This window comes from Schistocerca gregaria, chromosome 7, assembly GCF_023897955.1.
Source record: "Schistocerca gregaria isolate iqSchGreg1 chromosome 7, iqSchGreg1.2, whole genome shotgun sequence".
Taxonomy (NCBI): domain Eukaryota; kingdom Metazoa; phylum Arthropoda; class Insecta; order Orthoptera; family Acrididae; genus Schistocerca; species Schistocerca gregaria.
The window spans coordinates 195,274,493-195,300,274 of NC_064926.1; the positions used below are offsets into that span (position 1 = coordinate 195,274,493).

The 25,782-nt window shown below is 41.7% G+C and overlaps 1 protein-coding gene across 1 annotated transcript; it reads left to right on the forward strand.

Moving 5' to 3' along the window:
• The first annotated feature begins 15,312 nt into the window (after nt 1–15,312).
• LOC126281272 (alpha-crystallin A chain-like) lies at nt 15,313–24,857 on the forward strand. The gene is made up of 4 exons (XM_049980097.1): nt 15,313–15,476; nt 15,554–15,769; nt 23,379–23,600; nt 24,526–24,857. Exons 2-4 carry the CDS (start codon nt 15,554–15,556, stop codon nt 24,643–24,645), a joined length of 558 nt encoding a protein of 185 aa, XP_049836054.1. The 5' UTR covers nt 15,313–15,476; the 3' UTR covers nt 24,646–24,857.
• Nucleotides 24,858–25,782: the final 925 nt, after the last annotated feature.

Consider the following 25,782-nt stretch of genomic DNA (forward strand, 5'->3'; position numbering starts at 1 on the left):
TTGGAAAAATTGATTGGAAAGAATAGTTGAAAAAAATTGAAGGTAATTTATGAATCTGTGCACAATCTTGGGTGAACTTCAACTAATACCAGTATCAACAGACCTTTAATATCATTACATTCAAAGTCAATAAACATAATTTGTATTATGTACTGCTGCTTCCAATAGTGTGTGGTACCAAATAATCACCACAATCACTGAAACTGTTGATCTGTCAGATGAAGTACAATATTTGTAGTATAAGTAAATCATGTTTTATAGTTGCCTATTAAGTCTGAATCATTACCTTCACATTAATTCCAATGTGTTTAATCTGGAGTGTGACAGTGTTGATGGAGGAACACTCCTCCAGATATCGTGAGAGTTATTCTTGTCTGCACCACACCTCTTGATGCAGGATCTTGCCAGCAGGTGAAATGATGAAGACTTATAACTGTGCGAATAAATATTCCTTTTCTAATAACTTTTTATAATACTTTTAACACATGGTTATAATACACATTTTTAGCAATGATAGTGTAATGGACCCAAGCATATGTCCATATGCTACCACTTCCTGGAACAAAAGGGAAGATACATGAATTAAAAAAATGAAGAGCGTATTTCTTACTTTGTTTCATACAGATATTTAACTATGTATGACATTATTATCCTTGACACAAAACAACTAGTTAATTTACCTTTGGTTTATAGCACATTCAGTTTACATAAAAGAAATGAAAAGAAAGAAAAGTAATATGATTCAGTACATTAGGTACTCTTTGACATAGCTGTATCTCGACTTGTCTTGGTGCATTTACACAAACTGTTACAAATGCGTTATTAGTAGAGGCACTTAAATGCCTCTTCACTTTTGGTGTCAATGGCTAGCCAGCAAATATCAATTGGAAAGGATAGCGCTCATTATATTCCAGTAATTAACAAACGTGAAATGCTACACACTTTCTTGGATAACTAACAATATATCAACCTCCAGACTATTTTAGAAGTTTTCAGGCATTGAAACATATGTCTAAAATTATTGCAAATCTTCCAGTGTCTGAAAGGTCTTTTTGCCTGCACTTCCTCCACTCCAGAACTTTTCTTGGAATTTAGTGTATACTCTGACAGCAAACGTAATGTGATAGCCAACATAAACCTCCTTGAAAACTGGAGCGAACTGTTCTATGTATGTACACTGATGATTCAAGAATCACATCAGTAGGTAACATCTGGTGTTCTACCTTAAGTCAAACAATGGATTACTTTGAACAGTATAAGCTTCCTTTGTCAGTCTGTCCTTATATGGCGGAGGTAGTAACAATCACTATTAAGCACTATTTAACCTAAATATGAAAGGATTTTTATAATCTATGATTCAAAAAGGAGTCTTCGCATTATAGAGAGCAGGAATTGACGGAAACACAGCAATAAACTTGTTATTGAGATAGATCATGAAATAACAAAATGCTCTACATATTTATTTACTTTGGATTAAAGCCCACACAGGTATTCTGTATAAAAAAAAAACTGTAGATCCGTTCACCATGAAGCTGCTATAACTGGATCCCTCTTAGATACATAGACCTCACACTGACGTTTTATAACAACTAAAACTAGAACTCACATCCCAGTGGAAAGAGCAACAGGAAGTACAACTATAAATAAAGGAAAATATTATATCTGGACACAATCCCACATACCTACCTTGCCCACATACCCACCGTACCTGTACAAAATACCTGTACACCACTGAGCTGTTTCTACAATCAAGAATAACATTTAAATATGACAGCTTTTCTTCTATACAATTTACGAATTCTGACACCCGTGAATACAAAAATTCTGATGTTATGAATGATAATCATTTAATCATTGCCAACCCAAAGCACAATGTAGAGAACAATTCGTCGGAGAAGTCAGAAATCTTAGGATTCCATTCCCAACAAGCAGTATTACTCTTCTAATAAAGGATGGCAGGGCAGTGCCTCGATTTCAGATAAGCTTTCTTTTTGGTGAGCAATTTAAAAATCTGACCACAGAACTACAGACAAGGTGCAATCACCATCTACTTAAGAAATCGTTTAAATCTCAAGGTATAGATATTTTAAAATTTTTCTTTGTGTTTACTCCACTGTTTAGCAGGTATCTCTATACTATAGAGATCACTAGTGTTGTGTGATTAAGCTGTTCTTTGTTTGTCAAATAGTGAAGAAATTAATTTCGTTTCCATGTTAAAGAAATTTCTGTTTTCAACTGTTAATGGCTAAATAGTGTACTCACGCTAAATGCAAAATAAATATTAAAAGTTCCCAATATCATTTCTGATGGTGGTGTATTCTAAAATATTATTTCACCTTAGCAGCAACAATTACCTTAGCAATTCACAGTTTGGGTTCCAGAAGGGTTGCTCTACAGAGAATGCCACTTTCAAGCTCACTCACAGATTTCAAAAGCATTAAATAATAAAATAGCGGCGACTGCTATTTTCTGTGACTTCTCTAAGGCATTTGTCTCTGTCTCTCACAGTATTCTTCTAGATAAATTGACATTATATGGGACTGATGGTATACAGGACGAATGGATAATGTTATATCTAACCAAAGGAATGCAGAGTGTTGTACTTAGTAATTCAAGCAATATACTCTAGGGACATAATTCTGACGGGAGATAAATCACATATGGGGTTCCCCAGGGTACAATTTTAGGTCCACTGCTGTCCCTCATATATGTAAACGATCTAAAATCTAGTATATAACAAGCAGAACTAGCTCTTTTTGTAGAGACATTAATATTATAATCAGTCCAAGCATACATATTTGGTCTTACCCTCAGTTTCAAATAGACACAACATATTCTGTTCTGTGCATCTAGAAGTTCTACACCAGTGATAAGTGTAACACATGGCGAGGAAATAATAAATAGAGTGAAGATTCCAAAATTCTTTGGGGTCCATATTGATAAGAATTTACATTCAAAAAAATACAGTTTTTTTGTGAGTTTTCGTTTTGGTTTTTGAAATTGCATTGGCATACTTTTTAAGCTAAAATTTTGACAGTAAAGCACGACAGGTTCCCCATACTTGCTAGTGCGTTTGCGTGTTATGTATGGGCCTGTGATTTGCTTGTACTTCTTCTCCTTGCCTAGATGTGCGCTGAATCTCCTAATACAATTTTAATATGTCTTTCTGGTATTTTATTTGTTATTTCCTCAAGGTCTTGCGGTTTCTTTCTGTCGTGATCGTTTGTTGGTGCATGTACATTGATGATTGTGTATCTTTCCTGATTTGAAGGTTATTGTAGAGATTCTTTCTGATACTGAATTGAAATCTACGATGTTGTCTATGACTGATTTGTGAATGGCAAATCCTGTGCAAAACATTGTCAGTGTACCTATTCTAACAGCAGGTTTTGCTCTGTATACTCTGTAGTTTTCTGTCTTCAAATGGTTTTCATCTGTGAAACACATCTGTTGTATTGCAAGGATTTTGATTTGAAATTTTTCCAGAACATCTGTAAGCTGTTTGAATTTGCCTGTCTTGACCAGCATATTTGTGTTGAGCATGCCAGTATAGTGTTTGCTAATTGGATTTGGGAAGCTCCGATTCAGCTCATTCTCATGATGTTCCTCATCCATCACAATCCGATGACCAGGAGAGACAAGTATATTTACTGGGGCCTGGGGTAGTGGATTTTTTCCTGTTGTTCCATAATGATTTTTTCAAGTTGAAGGTGGTTGTGGTGATCTCTTTTGGAGATCACAAATGTCCAAGACTTGATTATTGACATCAAGAAATATTTGTAGCTGCTGTACCAAATTGGTTAACAGATGCTGATCACTAACCATTGGATGCCAGAACAAGCACAATGTGTTTAGGCCTAAGTTATTATTTGTTCCACCCTAGATATTTCGTTTCCCAGTACCACCCACATCTCTGAGGAATGTCTCATTCCAAGCAAATATTTCAGATGTTTTGGGTGTGAAATGTGTAGCAGCAAAACTTTTTTCCGAAATTGTTGAATTTCGACCAAAAACAACATCGTGAAGACACCTATCGGGAATTCAGGAATTGCTGAATAAATTCGTCAACGATCCAAAACTTTTAAAGAAGGTTATAACATGGGTGTACAGGTATGACGTCAAAACTAAAATCCAATCGTCACAATGGAACCAGCCTGAAGAAAAAATAATCAATACTTTCGATCACTGCTTTCTTCGATTACAATTTGGCAATGCATCATAAATTTCTGCCTATGGCCATATGGTCGATTAGGAGTACTACCTGGAAATTATGCGCCGTTTGCAAGAAGCAATCTGAACAAAACGACCAGATTTGTGGCAAACCCGCCCATGAAAATAGTATCACCATAATACTTCCACTCACATCTCAATGATTGTTCGTGATTTTTTGACAAAAAGCAGAACCATTATGTTGCCTCAACCACTATAAACATGGTACCCTCCAACTTCTTTCTATTCCCAAGGCTGAGGATAACCATGAAAGAGATAAAAACAGAATCCCGGAGGGAGCTGAACATCATAGCGAAAACTGAGTTTCAGAAGTGCTTCCAGGACTGCAAAAAACGCCAACACAATTTTTTATATCTGAAGGTGATGAATAAATAAAGATTCATTTTTTAAAAAAATCATTTACTTTTTGATCACACCTAGTATGCTGAATCAACCAGTCACAGACGCCCAATTGCTGCCAACAGGTGTCCTGTGAAAGGGGGCATGTGGTAGTTGCTGCATGCCTTGGAGACTAGACGACTGTAGAGTTGCTCTCATACATTCCAGCTTTCAGACCGAGCAGGCGGCTTCTCTCCATCTGCCTCTGTCTTTGGTCTCCCTGAGAGAGAACCAGCTAGCTCAAATTTGAACCACCTCTCCCTCTTCCTAGTCCTGTGTTAAATTATCACCCATACTGGTTGACATGCCCTACATTCCTGCTTCAGCGAGCCCTTCTGTAACATAAAACGTCAGAATATAATCCAAGTTTGCTATATGACTGCTGGTTGGCTGTATGCTCGTTCTTTATATATTTTTAATTTATATTGTGAACCTGTGTGACCATCTCCCCACGTTACCTTAGAGAATTGTACTCGACTTTGCATCCTGGCTGCTAATATACCAGGCCCATAAGAAAAGGTGTCTATATTGTGACCCTTATTTGATTAATTTGATAAACAAATTATTTATCTTTTAAATATGCGGAATGGAAACTGGTGCGAATTTCTCTATGATAGCACGTTCTTGGGTGGTTGAGCTCAAAGCCGTGCTATAGCAGCTGGTAGCCTATCTAAATTCACATTTCAGATTATTTCTGTCTTTCATTAACTTTAGAAAATCGGACTGAATAAAATACATCCTACCCATTTCATGTGTCAGGTGACTGGGGGACTATTTGTTAACTGAAATGCTGACTCTCATTTAATAGATTTATTTTCTACTTTGATGAAAACTTAAGAAAGTGACACATCAAAATTTTTCTTTAGTTACAAAACTTCAGCGTTACCTCTCATGGGTAGAACAATGACAAAACGAAAACGCTACACGAATAATTTCATATATGACACATTTCATAATAACACAAAAAATATATGACACATAATTTCATAATGACACGAAAAATACATAAGTGGGCCACACCATCTTTAGTGGGAAATCGTCATTCATTCTTTAAGACTCACTTATCGTCATGCATGAATTACACCACTATAAATATAAGGTAGGCCACTGCTGAAGGTAGATAACCTCTAGCAGAGAAAAGATTCAGGGCAAAAATGATGTACTATTGGCGCCAAAATGAAGTGCGAACTGAACCCACAAATAAAGTACCAAAAATGATTAAATTTCGCGACAGAAATTTCTCGATCTACCATCCGGTACACAATCTGCACTCATTGAGCTAAAATTGAAGCTTATAACTCGGGAAACAGCTACATGAACTGATGGTTCCTGTTGCATGCTCACTACCACAAAGCAAAATATCACAAACATATTTAAGAGAAAACTATTGCAAATAAATTAAAACCGTAACCTTTACTGATGTTGAATGCGTGCTATGAGCATACCCTGTCGTGAATTTTTAGCCATATTACCTCATTTCTATCTCACCTAATCTGCGAGCTGCTGTGCTCCCGCGTCCGGTCCGTATCATGGCTGGCCCCACAGTGCTCTCCACGTGCCAAAATCCGACCAACGTTCCTATTCAAACACGGTGGTGGGGAGACTCACCTCACCCCTGCACCAAATTTGTAACCTACCCTTGTGCCTGTTTTCATCTTTGCTTGCTGTTCTGGCCTATCTGCCGTTATTATTGTAATGTTGGCAATGACTGCTATTCCCTTAAACTGTTCCCTTTGGTCCATGCTCCCACTACATTTGACTTCCATTCATACCCATGCACACTCATACAGGATGGAACAAGGAGTATACATATAAACGGCATATGACCTCTTTGTGAAATGATGAAAAGAAATAAACAAATGGGTCAAATATTCCTTTCACCCAGCGAATTATTGAAGCTGCTAGCAATCAAAGAAAAAAGTTATATCTCGATATAGAAAACATAATTACTTATCATTGTAACCTGAGGCAAAACGAAAGTTACGCGTCACATTTACTTTATTTCACTCTTTTATTTCAAAACACTCCATTGTGATTCTCTTATCTCCATCCTGACCAGACCACTTCCTCTTGTACCAGTCCTAAATTGGTGTCAGAAGTTCATATACCGCACCATTCAGTTCTAAGGGAGGCTGCAAAGCATTCATTCATGTTCAGTTCTTTGTGACCAAGGTGAGAAAACATCACCACTGTTATGTCACTGTGTAGATGTAGCAGCACACTGGCAGTGTTGTCCAAAGCATGCTGCATCTGTACATTCTACTGCCATAGATGCCAAAGTCTGGGTCTGCAAAGTGTTGCCTGCCAGTCAGGACAAGCCGAGTCATGCCTTGATTTCAATGGGCTTTGCAGCGAGGCAGTGCGTTGTTCACATGGGTACTGTGTGTGAGTCAGCATTTCTCAGGGCCCATTCGATGGTCATGGCCTGCCATCTCCCAGTGGTGCAGTCCACCAGCTGATGTCACTCACCTATTGTTGCTGTAGCACACGAGCCATGTTGTCCGCCTCACAGTCACACTGTCTGCCTGCAGACCAAGCTGTCAGCTGCTAAGTCTCACTGCTCACAACGCCCAACATCGTATCTCCCTTGCCTTGGCAATAGTGTCTCACCACAACCTGTGGCTATGCTGTCAATTCTACATTATATTCCCAAATAATGTGAAATGATTAACAGTTATTATGGTCATAATAGAAATATTTTCATCTAAATGCATGTAGTTCAAGTTTAAAGATTGTAACTCACTAGAGCCCAGATTTTATGTAATTATGTTCTCTGTTCCTCCATATGTAGTTATATGAAAAACTAAAATGTTGACGTATTACACAGAAAGGACCCTTCCTTCCAAGTTTTAAGTTACAATTTTTAAATATTTTAAGATATAATAAATATTTTACACTATACAACATAATTTTACATAGTTTAAGATTATCACTGAGTTCTTATACATTTCTTTGTGTCCCTTACATGTTCGTTACACCGTTAGAAAGGAAAAAATAAGGTTTTATTGTGTTTCTCATACTATCATCAATCCTGTTGTGCTTAACGATTTCCTTTCTTGTGTTAATCACTTCACAATGTTTAAAATCAGCTGCATTTAAGTTAACCATAGCACTGGTTGTGTCTTCATTGTCATTAAAGCTGCAAACGTGGATTTCTGTACGTGATAAACATATAGGATGTACAATGAAACATCAAACTGAACAACATTTACAAAGCAATCTGGATATTAGGAATAAACAACAGATTTCTTCAAAGAAACAGGTTCTACTTACACAGCTGTAGAGACAGCCAGCATAATCTAATACTGAATTTTACAAAGAACTGTTTTGCATTTTTTGCAGGGAGCATACCATGGAACAAATTTCAGGTACCTGAATTTAGACATATCGTAAAGAAATACTGCAACTCCAACATTCTTACCTAGTCCACTCTCAGGAAGAATTTCCTGGATTCTTGCCATGTGGATATGTTATAAAAAATCAGGGCTTACATTGACAGTTCACCTATATGGATTACTGCTGATGAAGCGGTGAGTGCTGTAGACCGTTTCATCACTAATCTAAGTATGGGCAAGTTGAACTCTACTCTGAGGCTGCATCTAAACCCTACTTAAGTTATTGTAAAGCTTTGGAGGTAACAAATAGTTCAACAGTTCCTTGAGTCATTAATGATGGACTTAAGGGACTATGCCCAGATGGCATAGAAGAAGATAGGGTCCTACTGATCTACACAGATACACCTCCAGAAATGTTGAAAGTGGGGATATCCCTTAATGTATTTTATCGAGGTTTAGTTTCATGTTACATGTACAGCTCATACATCACAAAGAGTAGCATAGACAGTCATATATCAGTTCATAAATTCCCAGAAGTAAATACATTGAAACAACCAATGAAGAAGGTTTTCTTGAAATGTCCTTATCTTGTACACTGCTACAGCTGCAGTTATGTGATGTAACTCCGCCTTTTGGGCTAGTGATAACAAAATGGGCAACATGAAGTGAACCGGAAATTTTTTACAGTAAACACTTTGAATCTGTGAAGTCACTGCTGGAGAATTTTTCTTCTACCCTTCAGTGTCTGTGAGTGAATGCTCATCAGCAGTCAACAGTTTTAAAGTGCTCAATTCAATTTCATACATTGCAAGTAACTTCAGATGGATTCCAACAGTATCAAGCAACTGGAGATTCTTAAACAGGCTCTGGGAATAATGGAAGATGCATTTTGGAAGGTCAATGTTTTACCAGGTGAAATGGGTCATGTGATTTACAGTAAACTGCAGTCTGTGCTGAATAAAGAACTCTGGATACTTAATTCTTGTTATTTTGTCTCGCTTATTTAATAGTGAAATTGTGGAACCCCAGAGGATATTATACCTAGCACAATCTCTCTGTATAAATATCCAGTGTTGACTTTTTGCAAAGCTGTGCTCTCTTTCTGTATTTATAAAAACATAATGTCAGGCAGACGACTGTGCATGGTAGCAGAGCATTTGGAGGGGTTTATTTCAATTAATTGTGCATCATGTTCAACAGTGACTTAAATCGATCAATAGGAGACACTTGTAGTTCAGTACTTTGAGAATCATACAGTAAGTCACAAACTACAACACAGTCACAAGGAATCAAAGTTCATTCTTCTTCCACATGCAAGTAAACAACCGTTGGGAACATAGAAAAAAATGTAGATACAGATACTAGCAGTTGCTGACAATAAGTAGGAACACAATATGAGAATGAGTGTCACCTGCACTGTGCTTATAGAGAGAAGGGCTCCGATAGACATCTTTGTGGGTGCCATTCTGTGTCATGTGGCTGACCACAGGCGGCCTCAGGTGGCCAGCCTTCACAGATGCCACTGGTGGAATATGCAAAATGGAGGGCATTATTGGCCTGATGCTGTGGCACATATCAACCATTACATGCAGGCTTATAGCATCCATTCTCCTTTGGGAAAGGGCACTCCACTGAAGCAGATGTCGGGGTGACTGTTGAAATATCCATGGTGATGGCTCCGTAGTCCTCACTGTGGCATGTGGACACAGTTAGCCATGGTGGCGCGCAACCAGCTCATCACTGGCGCACACCATACAGAGGCGGTGGCCTCGGCAGCTGTGGACCATGGCCAGAATCCACTATAATCATCTGCCAAAACCTCAAGCCCAGACCCTGGATCCAGGAGTGAACCACAACGAGGGCTGCGCCAACAGGCATTGGTGGGTTGGTATGAGGAGATGCAGGTGGGTGTGAGGCTGGCAACCATGGAGTATCTCAGCAGACTCTGATCCCCCCCTGGCGCAAACCTGTGGGAACTCAAGACGCATTTCAAGACATCATCATGGAGGTTTCCATAAAATACTTCTTTGTTTGAACCTTGACAAGCGGACGAAACGTTCCACCTCACCATTAGACTGGGGGTAAAAACGAGGAGCAATCATGTGGCGAATGCCTTGACAGGAGCAGAAATCATGGAAGCCCTGAGACACAAAATATGGACCATTATCCAGTCTCAAGCACATGAGCCAATCCCTCAATAGAAGCAGTTTTGGAGTGGGTAGCCATAGCTGACACCAAAGGACAGTGGATATCATATGGAAACTTACAGAAAGGAGAAACCACAAATAGCTGGTAAGCCTCAGAAAATCAACATGGATGCATGCAGGCCACAGAGAGAGCATTGACCACAACACTGCCTGTTGGGTAGAACACTCAGAGCAGGCCATGACATGAAGACAATGTCACTATCGATGCAATGCTGAAACGTGTGCTGACAGACCAGTAAGTTGGTACAAGATGTCCCCAAGTCTGATGTAGGAACTGAAACACGTCCCACCATCGGGTGGGTGGGACCACAACAATAGGCGATAGCTTGTCTGTAGACAAGAGAACAACGCCATCAAATACCAGGAGACGGTGAAAGAAGGCAAAATAGTTACCAGAAGATGAGAAGCCCTGCCTCAAGGCCTCTCTGGCCAACTGTGCTGAATGAGATTAACAACATGATGAAGTACCAGATTGGCGGCGACAGCTGCTGTGATGCAGGAGGCTGTAATAGGATGCGCTTCCACTGTGAGTTACACATTAACATGTAAGTGAAAACAAAAGAGTTCATTGTGATCAAAAGTGGGATCCAGCCCCATCAGAAGCATGGGCAGTGCACTAGCCTTGACATGCTGCACAATAGGCCAAAACTGTTTTTCGTAGTTCTAGCAAGACAGATACAAGGCCCAACTTTGGATAGAAAGTAGCCAAACAAGAAGCAGAATATGATTTACATTTCAAAAGTGTGAACGTGCGCGCACAGACCAGCGTCCACTGAAAAGGAACGTTCTGGTGAAGCAACTCATGGAGGGGATGATCCAATGTGGCCACACCTGGAATAAATTTGTGATAGTAAACAATTTTACCTAAAAATGCTTATAGTTCTTTGATATATGTAAGGCAAGGCAGAGCTGTGACCGTGGCGAACTGATGACATAAAGGCTTAACATCATCCTGGGAAACCTCAAACCTGAAATACACAATGGATGGAAAAAGTGTGACTTGGCCAAGTTGTACTTCAACCCTGTAGTATGTAAGACGGTACACAAGGTGCATAAATTATGTAAATGATGTTCTGTGGATGCACCCATCACGATGATGTCATTGAGACAGTTGGTGCACCACAGAATGGACGTCACCAGTTGAGCGAAAACATGCTGGAAAATCGCTGAGGTGCTAGCCTATCCGAACTGGAGGTGCTAATATTGGTACAAACTAAAGGGCACGTCAATCACAAGTAGCTGTTTAGAGCCCCCATTCAACGGAAATAGATTTAAGATAAATCAGTTTTGGAGAAAACTGGCCCCTGTCGAGTTTAGCCATTAACTCGTCTGGATGCAGCAAAGGATAGGTGTCACTGATAGATTGAGCGTTAACTGAAACATAGTCACCAAAGAGCCAAAGGTGACCAGTTGGTTTTTTAACAGTCATGGGTGGGAGGGTAGAAAACTCACTCAGTATAATAGGCTGTATGACCTGTAACGACGTCGGCCTCACCCTTTGCGATTTCACTTGATCACGCAAAGCCACTGGAATAGGGGGTGCACGGAAAAAGTGCAGCTGCACCATAGGTTTCAGGGTAATGTGCGCCATAAAATTAGTGGCACAACCTATTCCATCAGAGAAAATAGGTAAGAAATCAGAACACAGGCAATCTAACTGCTGGTAAGTGACTCTGTGAGTGACAAGGCGCACATTATCTGACATGCAGAAAGCAAAAGCATTGAAAATATCATCCCAAACAAATTTGTAGTGCCAGCATCATTCGCTACCAGGAAGTTAAGTAACGAACCACGGATCTATAAATAGTGGGAGCAATAAATTGCCCCAAAATTGAAATATGCTGCTTGTTGTAAATTACCAAATGTCGAGTACCAGTAGTCAACGCTAGAGACCTCAAGTCCAGATAAGTTTACTGATTCAGTTAAATCATGGCTGCATCCTTGTCCACTTGTAGTCAGAGCACTTTGTACCTCACTTGCACTTAGATAAATAGTTTGTTATGATTTGTAAGCACTGAGTTGCCAACAAAATGAGATGCCAACAAAATGAGAGATGGCCTAACTCCGTCGGCACTTATGTACGATTGCGCTCGTGGAGGCACCTCACGGCCCGTACGCAACACGCGCGCCTGCTATCGCGATGCACTCTTAGCGCTCGCGGCGGCGTCTAGCAGTCCTTATGCAAGTTGTGCGATTGCTGTCGCAGGTCGACCCTTAATCTATGATGTTACACCTGGTACGACTCGTGGGACAGTTTATGACACTGATAGGAGTCTACACGCAGTGCAATACAATATGTCTTTGCATTGAGCAGTTCTTCTTGTGCTATCTTGTGAGGAAGCCAGGCTATTTGTTTCGACATCCCATGTGATAATGACCCTTCCCACACGATCAGAAACGAGAGAAACTGTGGCGGGTCACACTGCCAGCACATGCTGTGTCCCATGTTGTGTCCATTGCAAAATAATTTTTACCAGTTGTTGGTCATGACGTAAATTAAGTCAACAGTGGGAAGATTATCAGAGATGACAGTATTTCACGCGATCTGTAGGATTTATTCAGTTCGATTTTTCGTTTCACAATATATAGCTCTTTTCATCTTTCAACTTGAACAGATTCGTTACTCCACACATGTGCACTAACAAGGTAAGTTTCTGCCCTAAGAGCATCTCCCTGTGAACAGTAGCGAGAGCTTGCGGTTTTGTGCAAAACTATGTCCCCTGATTTTCCACCACCATTCATACAGAAACCATTAATGCATAAGCTGTCATAAACTCTGCCTCCAACATATGGTTCGCCACTGTGACCTACACCAGCTGAGCACCTCACAGCATTGTCTTAAGCCTCTCATCGCGCCCCTCAGTGCAATAGAAGCTATAATAAATGTGACTAATACTACAAATGAAAATCAGCTGCAATAAGCAACACAATTCATTGTGGAGATACATACTCATTCCACGGCAAGATGTAATGAAGTTAAATGCCAGTTCTGCCGTAAGCTGCTAAGATGGAGCTCTCCATCAATGCGAGAAAGTACGAAAAATGGATGCTCGATGCGAACTAAAATAAAGCATAATACGAACAATATACCTACAATGCATTTAAATCTGGCATTTCACATATGGATCCGTAGGCAAGAACAAATAGCCACAGAGCAGTATCCTATGCAACAGCCGGCTACGGTGGTCTCACGGTTCTAGGCGCGCAGTCCGGACCATGCGACTGCTACGGTCGCAGGTTCGAATCCTGCTTCGGGCATGGATGTGTGTGATGTCCTTAGGTTAGTTAGGTTTAGGTAGTTCTAAGGTCTAGGGGACTAATGACCACAGCAGTTGAGTCCCCTAGTGCTCAGAGTCCAGCAAAAACCTAAAACGATTGGCGCTTTGTAATAAGGAACTTTGATGGGAATGGGTTTTTGTTTCAATGCAAGACACAGACATAATACCAGTATTTAGCATTTGCAAGAAAAGTAGCAGACTATCAGATTCTGAAAATCCTGGTAGAGTTTACCAGCTTACCAGTGGGAGTAAGTGATTATATGCATGCAGGGGCGCTCTACAGACGTTACAACACTCACCGTTTCACCCACTGTCGCCGTAACCGCTAGAAACCTGTGTCAAATATTGTATTGCAGTATGAAGTGATTCACTTTTTCCTTTTACTTTGCCTTCTTTACAACTTTATTTTCTTGTACACTTGGGGAATAAGGAATGTTTTATTATAACTGCAACTCAGTGCTAACAGTTAGGCCCTTACGAAAGATGACACGTTTAATATGACATATAGATCGAATATTGTTACTTATATTCGACTATCATCTGTAGATCAGCGAGTTAAGTGGATGTTGTAGAGTGATATTAATATGCGGATGTGAAGAAATAGGTATATGAAACCCCATCTGGTGGTCTGATAAAAGTGCAGTGCTCCAAGCGACCTGGCAGCGATCAAAAGTCGTATTACCGCGGAAGTCCCTACACAAGATTCAGGCCCCTGTTTGAAGTGAATATTTTGGTACTAACTGCCTTATTCCTGTTGATGAAGGTTTCTCGGGTCTCCAGCCCAGTGGTAGGGTTGATATATCTCGCGACGTTTCGGGAAGTGTCATACTACCCATCTTCTGGCGAAGTGTCGAGATTAGCGGAGAGCGGGCTAGTTATATGCGTGGTCACCCTCCCTCCCCCCCTCCCCACCACTAGACCTCGGGAAGCTGCAGTGGACCGGCGGCGTGCGATCGGTGGTGGGGATAGCGGTCGCCCCCGGCGGCCGCGTTCAGTTCTCGGTGTAAGCATTCTGTCTGCGTCTGCAACGGAAGACATTGACGGGCGCGCTCCCGATGGATTGCCGCTATCGCAGGGTTCCATGCAATGTTGAGTTGGTATCCATCATCTCTTTTGACCAGATTGTCATGGATCCTTATTTCTATGGATTCTTTGATAACGCTTTCCCAGAAGCCAGATGCTCGGCACAGTACCTTTGTGTTTTCGAAGTTGAAGGTAATGTGCCGAGCCATGGAATCCTGCGATAGAAGCAATCCGTCGGGATCGCGCCTGTCAACGTCCTCCGTCGCGGACAACAAAAGAATGCTTAAACCGAGAACTGAACGCGGTCGCCGAGGGCGACCGCTATCCCCACCACCGCGCGCACGCTGCCGGTCCACCGCAGCCTCCCGATGTCTAGTGGACATCGCCAGAAGATGGGTAGTACGACACTTCCCGAAACGTCGCGAGATGTCAGCGCTACCACCCAGCTGGAGATCCGAGAAACCTTTATCAACAGTTGACGCCGGGTACGCCTACAGTCTCATATGCCTTATTCCTTTCTACCAAAGCAATTACGCGCGTTTTTGGTTTCTGCAAGCACTGTTTTGGAGTACGTTTGATAACACTGCATTTCATTATTCAAATATATCATATGGATATTTGACCACGAAATCAACAGATACTATATGGTTAACTAGAATGCAAAAGAAGTCTTTATGATTTGTCCCTGTATTAACTGTACATTTTTATCCTGTTCAATATTCTGTCCTTCAACACGGAGGCTCCGTGAGAGACTGCACACGAATGGCCCTCGCTAGAGCTACTTGCACATGAACTCGATTTGTACTCGTCGTTCGATGTATCGATGTACACCGGAAACGCTCATTATACCATTTTGACGTCACATCCTCATCTTGTTTAGGCTGCAAACAAGCTCTGCGATCAAACGTTATCCTGTCACCAACATTGCTGTTTCTATTGGGATACATTTCCAATATTTTTTTCGCAGTAAAAGAAGACCAGTACTTCATAGTTTGTTGTCATTGTAGAGTTGTGTGTGAGGAAAGGTAGGGAAAAACAATGAAAAAACAGTTTTGTAGACATAACTTATTAGGAAAGTTACGCGATCTTCAATGTTTTTCAGATGGCTTTTTTCCCTTTTATCGCTATGTCAACTGAATTTGACCGGGCGCCGAGCTTGCTGAGTGCTGATCTCGAGCCAACTATTCTTTCCGACGATGTATTTGTCCCACGATTGGCTGCTATGCCCTTACGATCGGGATATCTGCGTTCATGGCGTCATCAGCCGGCTCGTCGAAGCGGAAGATCACACATTAGAAACAAGAAAGAAGGATTTGAGGTTAACATTTCAATATTGATATTTTTTATGCTTATCCAGCAAAAAAATATGTATCATATTGCAATTTAAAAGGGTTATTGCGTATGTGTGTGCTTCTGTTATACTACGTACTTTATGCATTGTTTACCATTGTTAAAAACTCGCTTGGTCGTTGTCATGTGGCATGGGGGAACAGGGCGGCTTAACTAAAATAACTAGTTTACTGATACGTGGATTGTTTCCAAGAAATATTATCCTTCCTCAGTAATTTGGACCATATTGTCATTTCACAGGCTACTGATAATGGATTCAATATAATTAGTTTTGGTAAGACCGGTCAGGATACTGCTGTTACATTTTTATGGGAAAGAGTAAAACGAATTGCATTTGATTTCGTGTAGGATAACATTATGTACACCATGTGTGGAACAGTTATACTCCTACTAACACTTAGTTTCCTAGGTAATTGTTTTGTTGCATTGTACCAGGTCATTTTTTTCAGCCGCTGTCCTAGATGTGGTCTGCGAGACAGTTATATTTAACTAGTCATGAAAGGAGCATTCAGTACTTTCAGTGGAGTGGTTAGGTTTTTTATGTAAAAGGTTACGTTATTACGGCACGAAAATATATTCACATAAATTTTATAAAATTGTTTAGGAGAAAAACACATTTAAATAGAGAACTACACAAAATGAATGTAATATTACATGAAACTGTGATGCTGTGAATACTCGAATACCCTGTGCTCAAAATTTTACTCTTCGCAGTTTTTAATTGTTAATTAAACAATAACATAACTTCCACAAAACATTTTAAAGATCAAAATTAATTGTGTAGTTTTTAAGTTTTGAGTCTCCTTCTCACTGGAAAATTTTGTAGAGAATACAAGCGAAATTGGTATCTCTGTCTACATGATTACTCTGCAAATCACAATTATGTGCATGGCAGAGGCTTCATCGAACCACATTTAAGTTGCTTCTCTACCATTCCCACTCTTAAACAGAGCGTTGGAGGGGGGGGGGGGGGGACAAAAACACACACACACACACACACACACTTAAATCTTTCCATGAAAACTCTGATTTACAGTATTTTCTGATGACGATCATTTCTCCCTATGTGGGTGCCAAAAAAATACTGTAACACACTGAGGGAAAAGTTGGCGATTTCGCAATAATACAAATTGAGCTGCCCTTCTTGCAACAGTGGCAAATAGCATATTTCTCATCTTTTTGGATCACAGGTGGAGCATGTTTTGCTTCTTTCCGGTCATTTTACTATGACTTCTGATAGAGGTTCCCCTACAGCCAAAACACTGTGAACGGTTGCACGAAGTTCATGGGGCATGTAGCAGATGTTGTCTCACTTCTTATCTGTAATGTTACCAATGAATTTCCAAGCTTCTTCAGAAAGTTCAATTTGCTCACTAGATTATTGTCTTTTTAGGAATTGTGAAGGACCAATGCATTTCTCTCTGTTATGTCCATTATGCACAAAAATAATGCCATTGGGCATCGTTGAAGGAGGCTTTGACAATGAGTGATATTTGTTTTGATCATATATATTTCTAGCAGACCTTTAGCTACAGATTCAGTCTCTACACTTACATTTCTGTCTCTCTGATCTCTCTGTCTTCACGTTTGCACTGTTCCTTTCCTAAATTACATTCATTTTCAATTTCATTGCTCCTGTGTGAACAAAAATTCTTTCCTAAACTGTCCTCAGACAGTTGTAAAACAGCATTCACGAAGTCAGGGTGAGCAACATGAAAGGAGACAAAGCCCTGGCTACTGAATCTCTGAGGCAGAGACTTAGCACTAAGAAGGAGTAATGTTATAGGACAAGGTTACTGACAAAGGAAACCATGGCAGCTTTGGGAACGAACGACTAGACAACGTAGTAATCTCTTACCCCAGCTCTGTGTGAAAGGAACAGAGTAACAATATTATGTAAATTGAAAATGTGGAGGGGATGAGGGAAGAAACTGAAGACATCAGCTTTACCTGGAAATGGTAGGAATGACTGAAAACATATGCCCGACCGGAACTTGAACCCAAGATCTCTTGTATACTAGGCAGGTGTGTTAGCCACTGCGCTGCCCAGGCACAGTGTTAATTGCAGGTTCATGAACTGTCTTGGTGTGCTCCCTGGCTGACCTACATTCCTGCCCAGTGCCAACTATGTGCAGTCCCGGTCTGTGTCCTCTTTGGTCAGTAATTTTAGATTCCCCCTGTCCAAAAGAAAAATCACCCCACATTCATATAATTGATTCATCTTGATTAGCAAAGAATACATAACCTTCAATCCCCCCTGTGGGCCCGGGGGTTAGAATAGTTCTGAGGTATTCCTGCCTGTCGTAAGAGGCGACTAAAAGGAGTCTCGCACCTTTTGGGCTGTATGTGATGGTCCCCTGTAGGGTTTGACCTTCATTTTTCAAAATTTTCCCAAAGAGCGACCCAAGTGGGGAAGGGTGCCTTACATGCTGCATAATGTCCATCGTGCATTGAGATCTTTAGCCCACTTTCTTGTTGTGGCTTTGCAGTCTCACTCGCCCTCTACCTCTTGAGCGAGGACACCTTCCTTGGTGCTTTTTCCTCCGCCCACTATGCAGTGTACCGATGATGACCATGGAATTCTTTGCAGCTCATATCCAGAACTGTTGCCAGTCTGTTGTAGTAGGGGCCGCCATGTACCCTGTTAGTTGAAGCCCCTGACTATACAGCGATCGCTCTGCTGATGCCCCCCCCCCCCCCCCCCCCCTATGCCAAGGAGTAGATGCTAGTCACCCTAGGGCATCGGGACTCTTGCCAATGGCCATTCTGCCAGGTGGCCTTTACTGCGGCTAGATGGCACCCGTGGGGAGGCCCCCTGGTCGGAGTGTGTGGCATTAGGGCGGATGGCACACGATGAAGTGTATGTTGTCATCACTTGCTGGTGATCGAATGCTAGCAGTCTCTAAGTGTTCAAAGTTTCAGTACAATGCAAGGAAGTATGATCCTAAATCGTTCCCCTCTCTGGCCACACCATGGGAGGAACGCCAGGCTAAGGATAGCAGTGAGCCTTATTCACCCCGGTACCTCATATGTACGAGAGCTGATGGGGACTGTGTTGTCTCGATGAAACTTCAGTTTTTTGTAGAGTATTTAGAGGACAAGTTAGGGGAGGTGGAGGGCTTGTCCAAAATGCGGTCAGAGTCAGTCTTGATAAAAACGGCATCCTTTGCCCAGTCGTGGGCATTGCTCGCTTGTAAAAAGCGGGGGGGGGGGGATGTTTCCCTTACCATCACACCTCATAAGACCTTAAATATGGTCCAGGGTATTGAGCGGCAGAGAGTTCATTTCGTCTCGCGCATCTATTTGGGTCTGAGGGATAATCAGGTTGCCTTTGGTGTCTTCGCCTTCGAGGGTGACACATTACCTGTGAAGTTCAAGGTCTATCGCTGTGATGTCAAGCCATATATCCCTCCACCAATGCGGTGCTGTAAGTTTGACCGTATGTCTTCCTGCTGTAATTCCAGCATCACATTTTGAGATTGTGGATGTCTACCCCATCCCAATACTCCATGTTCCCCACCTCCCGTCTGTGTCAACTGTGTCGAGCATCATTCCTCTTGCTCACCAGAGTGCATGATTTTACAGCAAGAAAGAAAAATCATGGAATACAAGACCCTGAACCGATTGATCTACACTGAGGCCAAGAGGAAATTTGAGTGCCTACATCCTTTGGCGATGACCTCTTATGCTGCCACTACGAGAGCAGATGCAGCCCTATCAGTTCTGCGAGTTATAGTCGGCTCTCAGAGCTGGAAGACTATACCTGCGCCCTTGATTGTGGGGGGCACTTCCCTCCCTGTTGCTCCTGCACCACCTACCTCGGTAGCAGTGTCGCCCCAACCTCCTCCAACTTCTCAGCTGGAGAAGTGGAAGTCTTTTTTGGCTCCTTTCGCTAGGAAGGGGTCCCTTGTGTCACTCCCTTCCCAGGTTTCTGCTAGTGACTGAAGTGCCCTAAAGCAGCTGGTCTTAGGGCTTCACGATCATCATCAGTCCTGGAGACTGAATCAGTGTAGCCCTCGTAGCCAGAGAAACCCAAGGATCAGCGAGAGAAATCCAGAAAGAAGACCCCCAAGACCAAGGGAATTGTGGTGGCACCCACACCACCACTGCCTACAAGGTCTGCGTCTGAGGATGAGGTGAAGATTTTGGCATCCACTGAGGACCTAGATCTCGCCAGACCCTCAGACACAATGGTTATAGCCTGTTCAGGAAATAAGTCTGTGGCAGCAGGTGTCCTTGGGGCGAAGACTGCCTCATTGAGTGTTTCATGCCTTCCCAGTCTCACGATCACATCATCCACCTGTGGAATTGCAGCTGTTTTTTCCACCACCTGGCTGAGCTATGGCAGCTGTTAAGCTTTCACATCTGCTTTCTGCATTGCCCTTGAGGAAACCTGGTTTCTGGCAATGTGGGCCCCAGCCCTTTGCAGCTACAGGGGGTATTACAAGAACTGTAGCAAATATAATAGGGTGTCAGGTGGAGTTTGCGTTAATGTCCTGCACTCGGTATGTAGTGAACCTGTGCCCCATCAAATTCCTCCTGAAGCTGTGGGTGTCAGGATGCAGACGACACAGGAAATAACTGCCTGCGACATATATCTCCCTCCAGATGGTGCGGTATCCCTGAACATATTGGCTGCACTGATTGATTAACTCCCTAAACCTTTCCTACCTTTGGGAGATTTTAACGCCATAACCCCTTGGGCAGTAGCACCATGCTTACTAGCCATGGCAGAGATGTCTTCCTGTCACTCCCACAGCATCATGCCCATATACATGTACCCTGATGGGCTTTAAACAAGGCAGACTGGATAGCCTTCACCTCTGCTGTCACTGACAAATCTCCCCCACGTGGTGTTATCGATGTTGTGATTGAGCAGGACTCTACAGCCATAATTTCTGCGGCAGAAGACACGACCCTTCGTTCCGTAGCGTGCCCCCAGCGAAAGATAGTCCCTTGGTCATCGCTGGAAGTCACTGAGGCAATTAAGAAGCATCGATGAGTTCTACAGCGACATAAGTGACAGCCTTCCCTAAGCATGTAATAGCCTTTAAGCGGCTCTGTGCCCATGTTCAGCTGCTTATAATACGAAGGAAACAGGAGTGTTGGGAAAGGAATATGTCGACCATTTGGTACCATACATCACCTTCCCAAGTCTGGACGAAGATCAGACGTCTTTATGGGTACTAGACCTCAACAGGTGTCCCTCTCGTTAACATCAATGGCGTGCTCTCTACCGACGAAATTGTGATTTCTGAGCACTATGCTCGAGCCTCTTGTGTCTGAGAACAACCCCCCCACTCCCACCCCCAGCCTTTCGCACCCTCAAAAGGAGCATGGGAGCATGGAAAGGAAAGTCCTGTTGTTCACTACATGCTCCATTTACAGGGTGGGAGCACCTCAGCGCCCTTGCATATTGCCCCGACACTGCTCCTGGGCTGGATCGGATCCACAGTTGGATGATAAAACATCTCTCGTCTGACTACAAGCGATATCTCATCATCTTCAACCGAATCTGGTGCGATGGCGTCTTTCCATTGCAGTGGTGGGAGAGCACCACCATTCCAGTGCTAAAACTCGGTAAAAATCAGCTTGATGTGGATAGCTATCAGCCTCATCAGCAGTCTCTGTAATTTGCTGGAATGTATGATGTGGTGTGGTGGCGGTTGGGTTGGGTCCTGGAATCACATGGCCTACTGCTCCAAGTCAGGACTGCTTCCGTCAAGGTCACTCTACCACTAATAATCTTGTCCCTCGAATCTGTCATCCGAACAGCCTTTTCCAGGTGCCAACACCTGGTTGCCATCTTTTTTGACTTGCGTAAAGGATACAACATGACCTGGCGACACGATATCCTTGCAACATTGTATGAGTGGGGTCTCCGGGACCCGCTCCTGATTTTTATCCAAAACTTCCTGTCAGTTCATACTTTCTGTGTCGAAGTTGGTGCCTCCCATAGTTCGCCCGAATTCAGGAGAATGGCATTCCACAGGGCTCTTTATTGAGTGTATCTCTATTTTTGGTGGCCATTAACGGCCTAGCCAGCAGCAGTAGGGCTGTCTGTCTCCCCTTCTCTGAATGCGGATGACTACTGCATTTCGTATTGCTCCTCCAGTACTTGTGTTGCTGAGCGGCACCTACAGGGAGCCATTCACAAGGCACAGTCCTGGGCTCTAGCCCACGGCTTCAGGTTTTCAGCTGCAAAGTTGTGTGTCATGCACTTTTGTCGGCATCATAATGTTCATCCAGAACCTGAACTTTATCTTGATGATGATCAACTAACTGCAGTGGAGACGTTTAGATTCTTAGGACTGGTTGTTGACGCCCAATTGACTTGGCTACCTCACCTTCATCAGCTTAAGCGGGAGTGTTGGCAGTACCTCAATGCTCTTCGTTGCCTGAGCAACACCAACTGGGGTGCGTATCACTCTATGCTGCTGCAGCTCTACAGAGCCCTTGTTCAATCCCGCCTTGACTATGCGAGTCTGGCTTATGGTTCGGCAGCGCTCTCAGCATTGCCTTTACTTGACCCAGTGCATCACTGTGGCATTCACCTAGCGACGGGAGCTTTTAGACTGAGTCCGGTGACCAGTGTCCTGGCAGAGGCCGGAGTCCCTCCATTGTAGATCCGACTTTCTGATGTGCTCAACTGCTCACCAGTTATGTTGCACACATTTGTAGTTACAGGAGAACTGGACCTCACTATGGGAAGATGCTGACAACCGGTTGCACCACAGGTGGTTGATGAAATTGCTGTTGCTATGGCAAACAATGTTGCGTGTAATTCCTAATCGTCAGGCAGTGCGAGTGCTATGTTGGATGGATATGTGTGTGTGTGTGCGAGTGTACACCTGTCCTTTTTTTCCCCTAAGGGAAGTCTTTCCGCTCCCGGGATTGGAATGACTCCTTACCCTCTCCCTTAAAACCCACACCCTTTCATTTTTCCCTCTCCTTCCTTCCTTCCTGACGAAGCAACTGCCAGTTGCGAAAGCTCGAATTCTGTGTGTGTGTTTTGTTCATGTGCCTGTCTGCCGGCGCTTTCCCGCTTGGTAAGTCTTGGAATCTTTGTTTTTAATATATTTTTCCTATGTGGAAGTTTCTTTCTGTTTTATAAATATGTGATCAGTATGACCCAACCAGGTCATGTACTTATGTATCCATTTCAATGCACTACATCTTGGTAGAACCTATATTTAAAATAACTATTAGTTTGGAATACTTTCAGTTTCATGTGGCATTCATAAACTGGTATAGAGGATAATTTTGTGGCCATTTAATCATTATTTTTCATATTTTAGCTTCTGTTTTGTTAATGTGGGTGGGTGTTGTAAGCCTGAATCTAGGAGTGACAGTTAAACATAGTAAATATTAAAATGTTCTGTATTAAGTGTAATTTTAAATGCTGTGTCCTACAAACAAAATTTTGGTGATTGAATTAGGTTGACTCATATGTGGAGTAAAATGTCAACAGAAAAACTATAAGAAGTCAGTTGCAGATGCAATCCCTTTGTGTGTATGAAACAGAATAGCATAAAATTTCTGTTAGGATTTTGTGTTGACTGTTGCTTCTTTCATAGGTAAATCTTGATGTCCAGCAATTCAAGCCTGATGAAGTATCAGTAAAAATGCAAGATGATTTTATTGTAGTAGAGGGAAAACATGAGGAACGTGAAGATGAACATGGCTACATATCCAGACATTTCGTCCGTCGTTACAAGTTGCCTAATAATATTGATATAGATGCTGTAACATCAAAGTTATCATCAGATGGTGTTCTGACAATTGCAGCTCCCAAAAAGGTAAGTATGCATCACAATATAAGGTATTTTGTGATAATGAAAATTATACTGTTCAAAATGAGCTACCAGTATTACGGTAGACAGTAAGGTTCTTTTGACTTTCTTGCAGCATGATGGGACCCCCTGCACATTCTATAGTGGGTGAACAAAAAGTTTCTGTTTGAAGGCTGTACAGTCCATAATTGACATACCAATCAGGCAAAATTGCCATGAGCATTGAGACAATCACCCCATCGATGCACTAGGTTGAACATATCCATTTGGTAAACACCTTATTCTGCTAAGTGAAGTGGTCGTTCCTGTCTGCTGCACATCCTTCTCTAACAGGAGTCATTGAAACTTCGCCTGTTTTAAGGGACTGAAGGCATAATAATCACATGGGGAGACATCAGGACTACAAGCCGGGTGCTCTAGTATCTATTACTTTAGTTGTATGGATGAGCCTGTCCTTCCTCATTGACCGGTGTCTTGTGTGAATTAGGACCAAGAACAACCTGGTGCACTGTTCCACAATGGTAGTTTTTGGCAGACCTGCTGCTCCATACACATTCTTCATTCTCTGATGGATGTCTACGTTGCAGCAGTGCTCTCAAAAGGAAACTTTTATCGCCTCTTATAGTTGTCTGATGATACATCTAAATCCACCATGGCCCCGAGGTCTTTATCCTATTTTGTGTGCATTGGTTTGAAGACTGACCTAGACATCTTCATATGGTGCTTGAAACAGTTGTCCTTTGTGTGCTTGCTGTTATAACTAGAGTACAGTCCTGCTGGAACAGGACTCAGGACACCTGCAGATTAGGTCAGTTATCAAAATATTGTTCACAATAGGAAATTATCAAATCTACAAGAAACTTGTGAACATACCATAAATTGTGGAGATAATACATCAGAAATAACATTTCTGCATATTGCTTTGTTACAGGTACCGTCAAAAGATCCCAAAGAACGTGTAGTCCCTATTGTCCAGACAAATAAACCAGCTGTCACTGATGCAGCAGAGGAGAATCCAGATGATAAACAGGAGAAAGCAGAGACAAAATAAATTTCACAAAAATATTACTCACATGTGAAAGATTTAATTATACATAGTACAAAATCAGTTTCATTTTGTGAAAAGAAGCTGTAATGTATGTTCCTTTAATTACTTTTATGTATTTCATCCACTGCAGTTGTAAGACTGGATTTAACATTTTTTAAATTATATATTTTTAAGTATTACTTTTTTTACAAATAAAGAAAAGAAAATTTATAAAATGTTGTGGTTTCTTTCTCCTGATGCACTTATTGGCCATATCATGAAGCAGTTAGAGTGAGCTTAAAACTGAGCTATATTTACCTAATGTAATAATATTGAGCTTTTGGACAAAGTTGTTCTTCAGAAGTAAGTAGCTTTTTCACACAACCACAATGCAGTCTTAATTGCTTGTGTGAATGTGTGTTTTTGCTGCTTATGGAGGAGAACTCTGAGAGCTGAATATTTCTTTTCCTCGGGTCTGTTGGTGACTCAGTGCCTTATTGTGGTGAGTAGCATATTATTGATATTCCATCCTGGCCCTTTAAATTGCTGAATTTATACCTATTTTAAAAGCATTTATTGGCTTTTTTGGAACCAAGTTATTTTGCATGGCTCATACCGAGAAAATTACTGCCTGACCTATACTCAAGTGTGTTTTTTTTAACATATCATTATAGCCCAAGCCTTGCTAGGGGTTGATCTCCAAAACTTTAAGAACACATTTTTGATAACTTGCCAGGGAGTATACTGTTACATATAGACCACAAGCTGCAAATAGAGAATGTAGAAATATTTTTGAGGGGAATGCAGGTTGTAGTAAACATAAAGGCAATGAAAAAGTGGAAACTCATTACTACAGTGACAGAAATCTTCAATTTCGGAAGTAGGATTGTGATTACGTTATGAATGAGAACAAAAGTATACCAGCCTAGTGTACAAGATAGTGTAGTTAGAAGACAACAAAACATTATTCTAAATTCACTACACTTGAGACTTCAATGGCTTTTGTTATCGTGTACTACAAAGTGCATTTTCCTTAATGGTTGGGAGTTCATCAGAAGTGATTTGTGCCCATTGCTTCTTTGTTGAGTGTGTTGCTTCAGTTTGCTCTTACTTCATATAAGGTATTTAAAACACATTTCTCACAATCAAATAAACATTTTA

Excerpts from the sequence above, each read along its gene's own strand:
- LOC126281272 (XM_049980097.1), top strand. The coding sequence starts at position 15,554 with ATGGCTTTTTTCCCTTTTATCGCTATGTCAACTGAATTTGACCGGGCG. Across the intron at positions 15,770-23,378 it reads ACAAGAAAGAAGGATTTGAG|GTAAATCTTGATGTCCAGCA; the intron begins GTTAACATTTCA and ends CTTCTTTCATAG. Across the intron at positions 23,601-24,525 it reads CAATTGCAGCTCCCAAAAAG|GTACCGTCAAAAGATCCCAA; the intron begins GTAAGTATGCAT and ends GCTTTGTTACAG.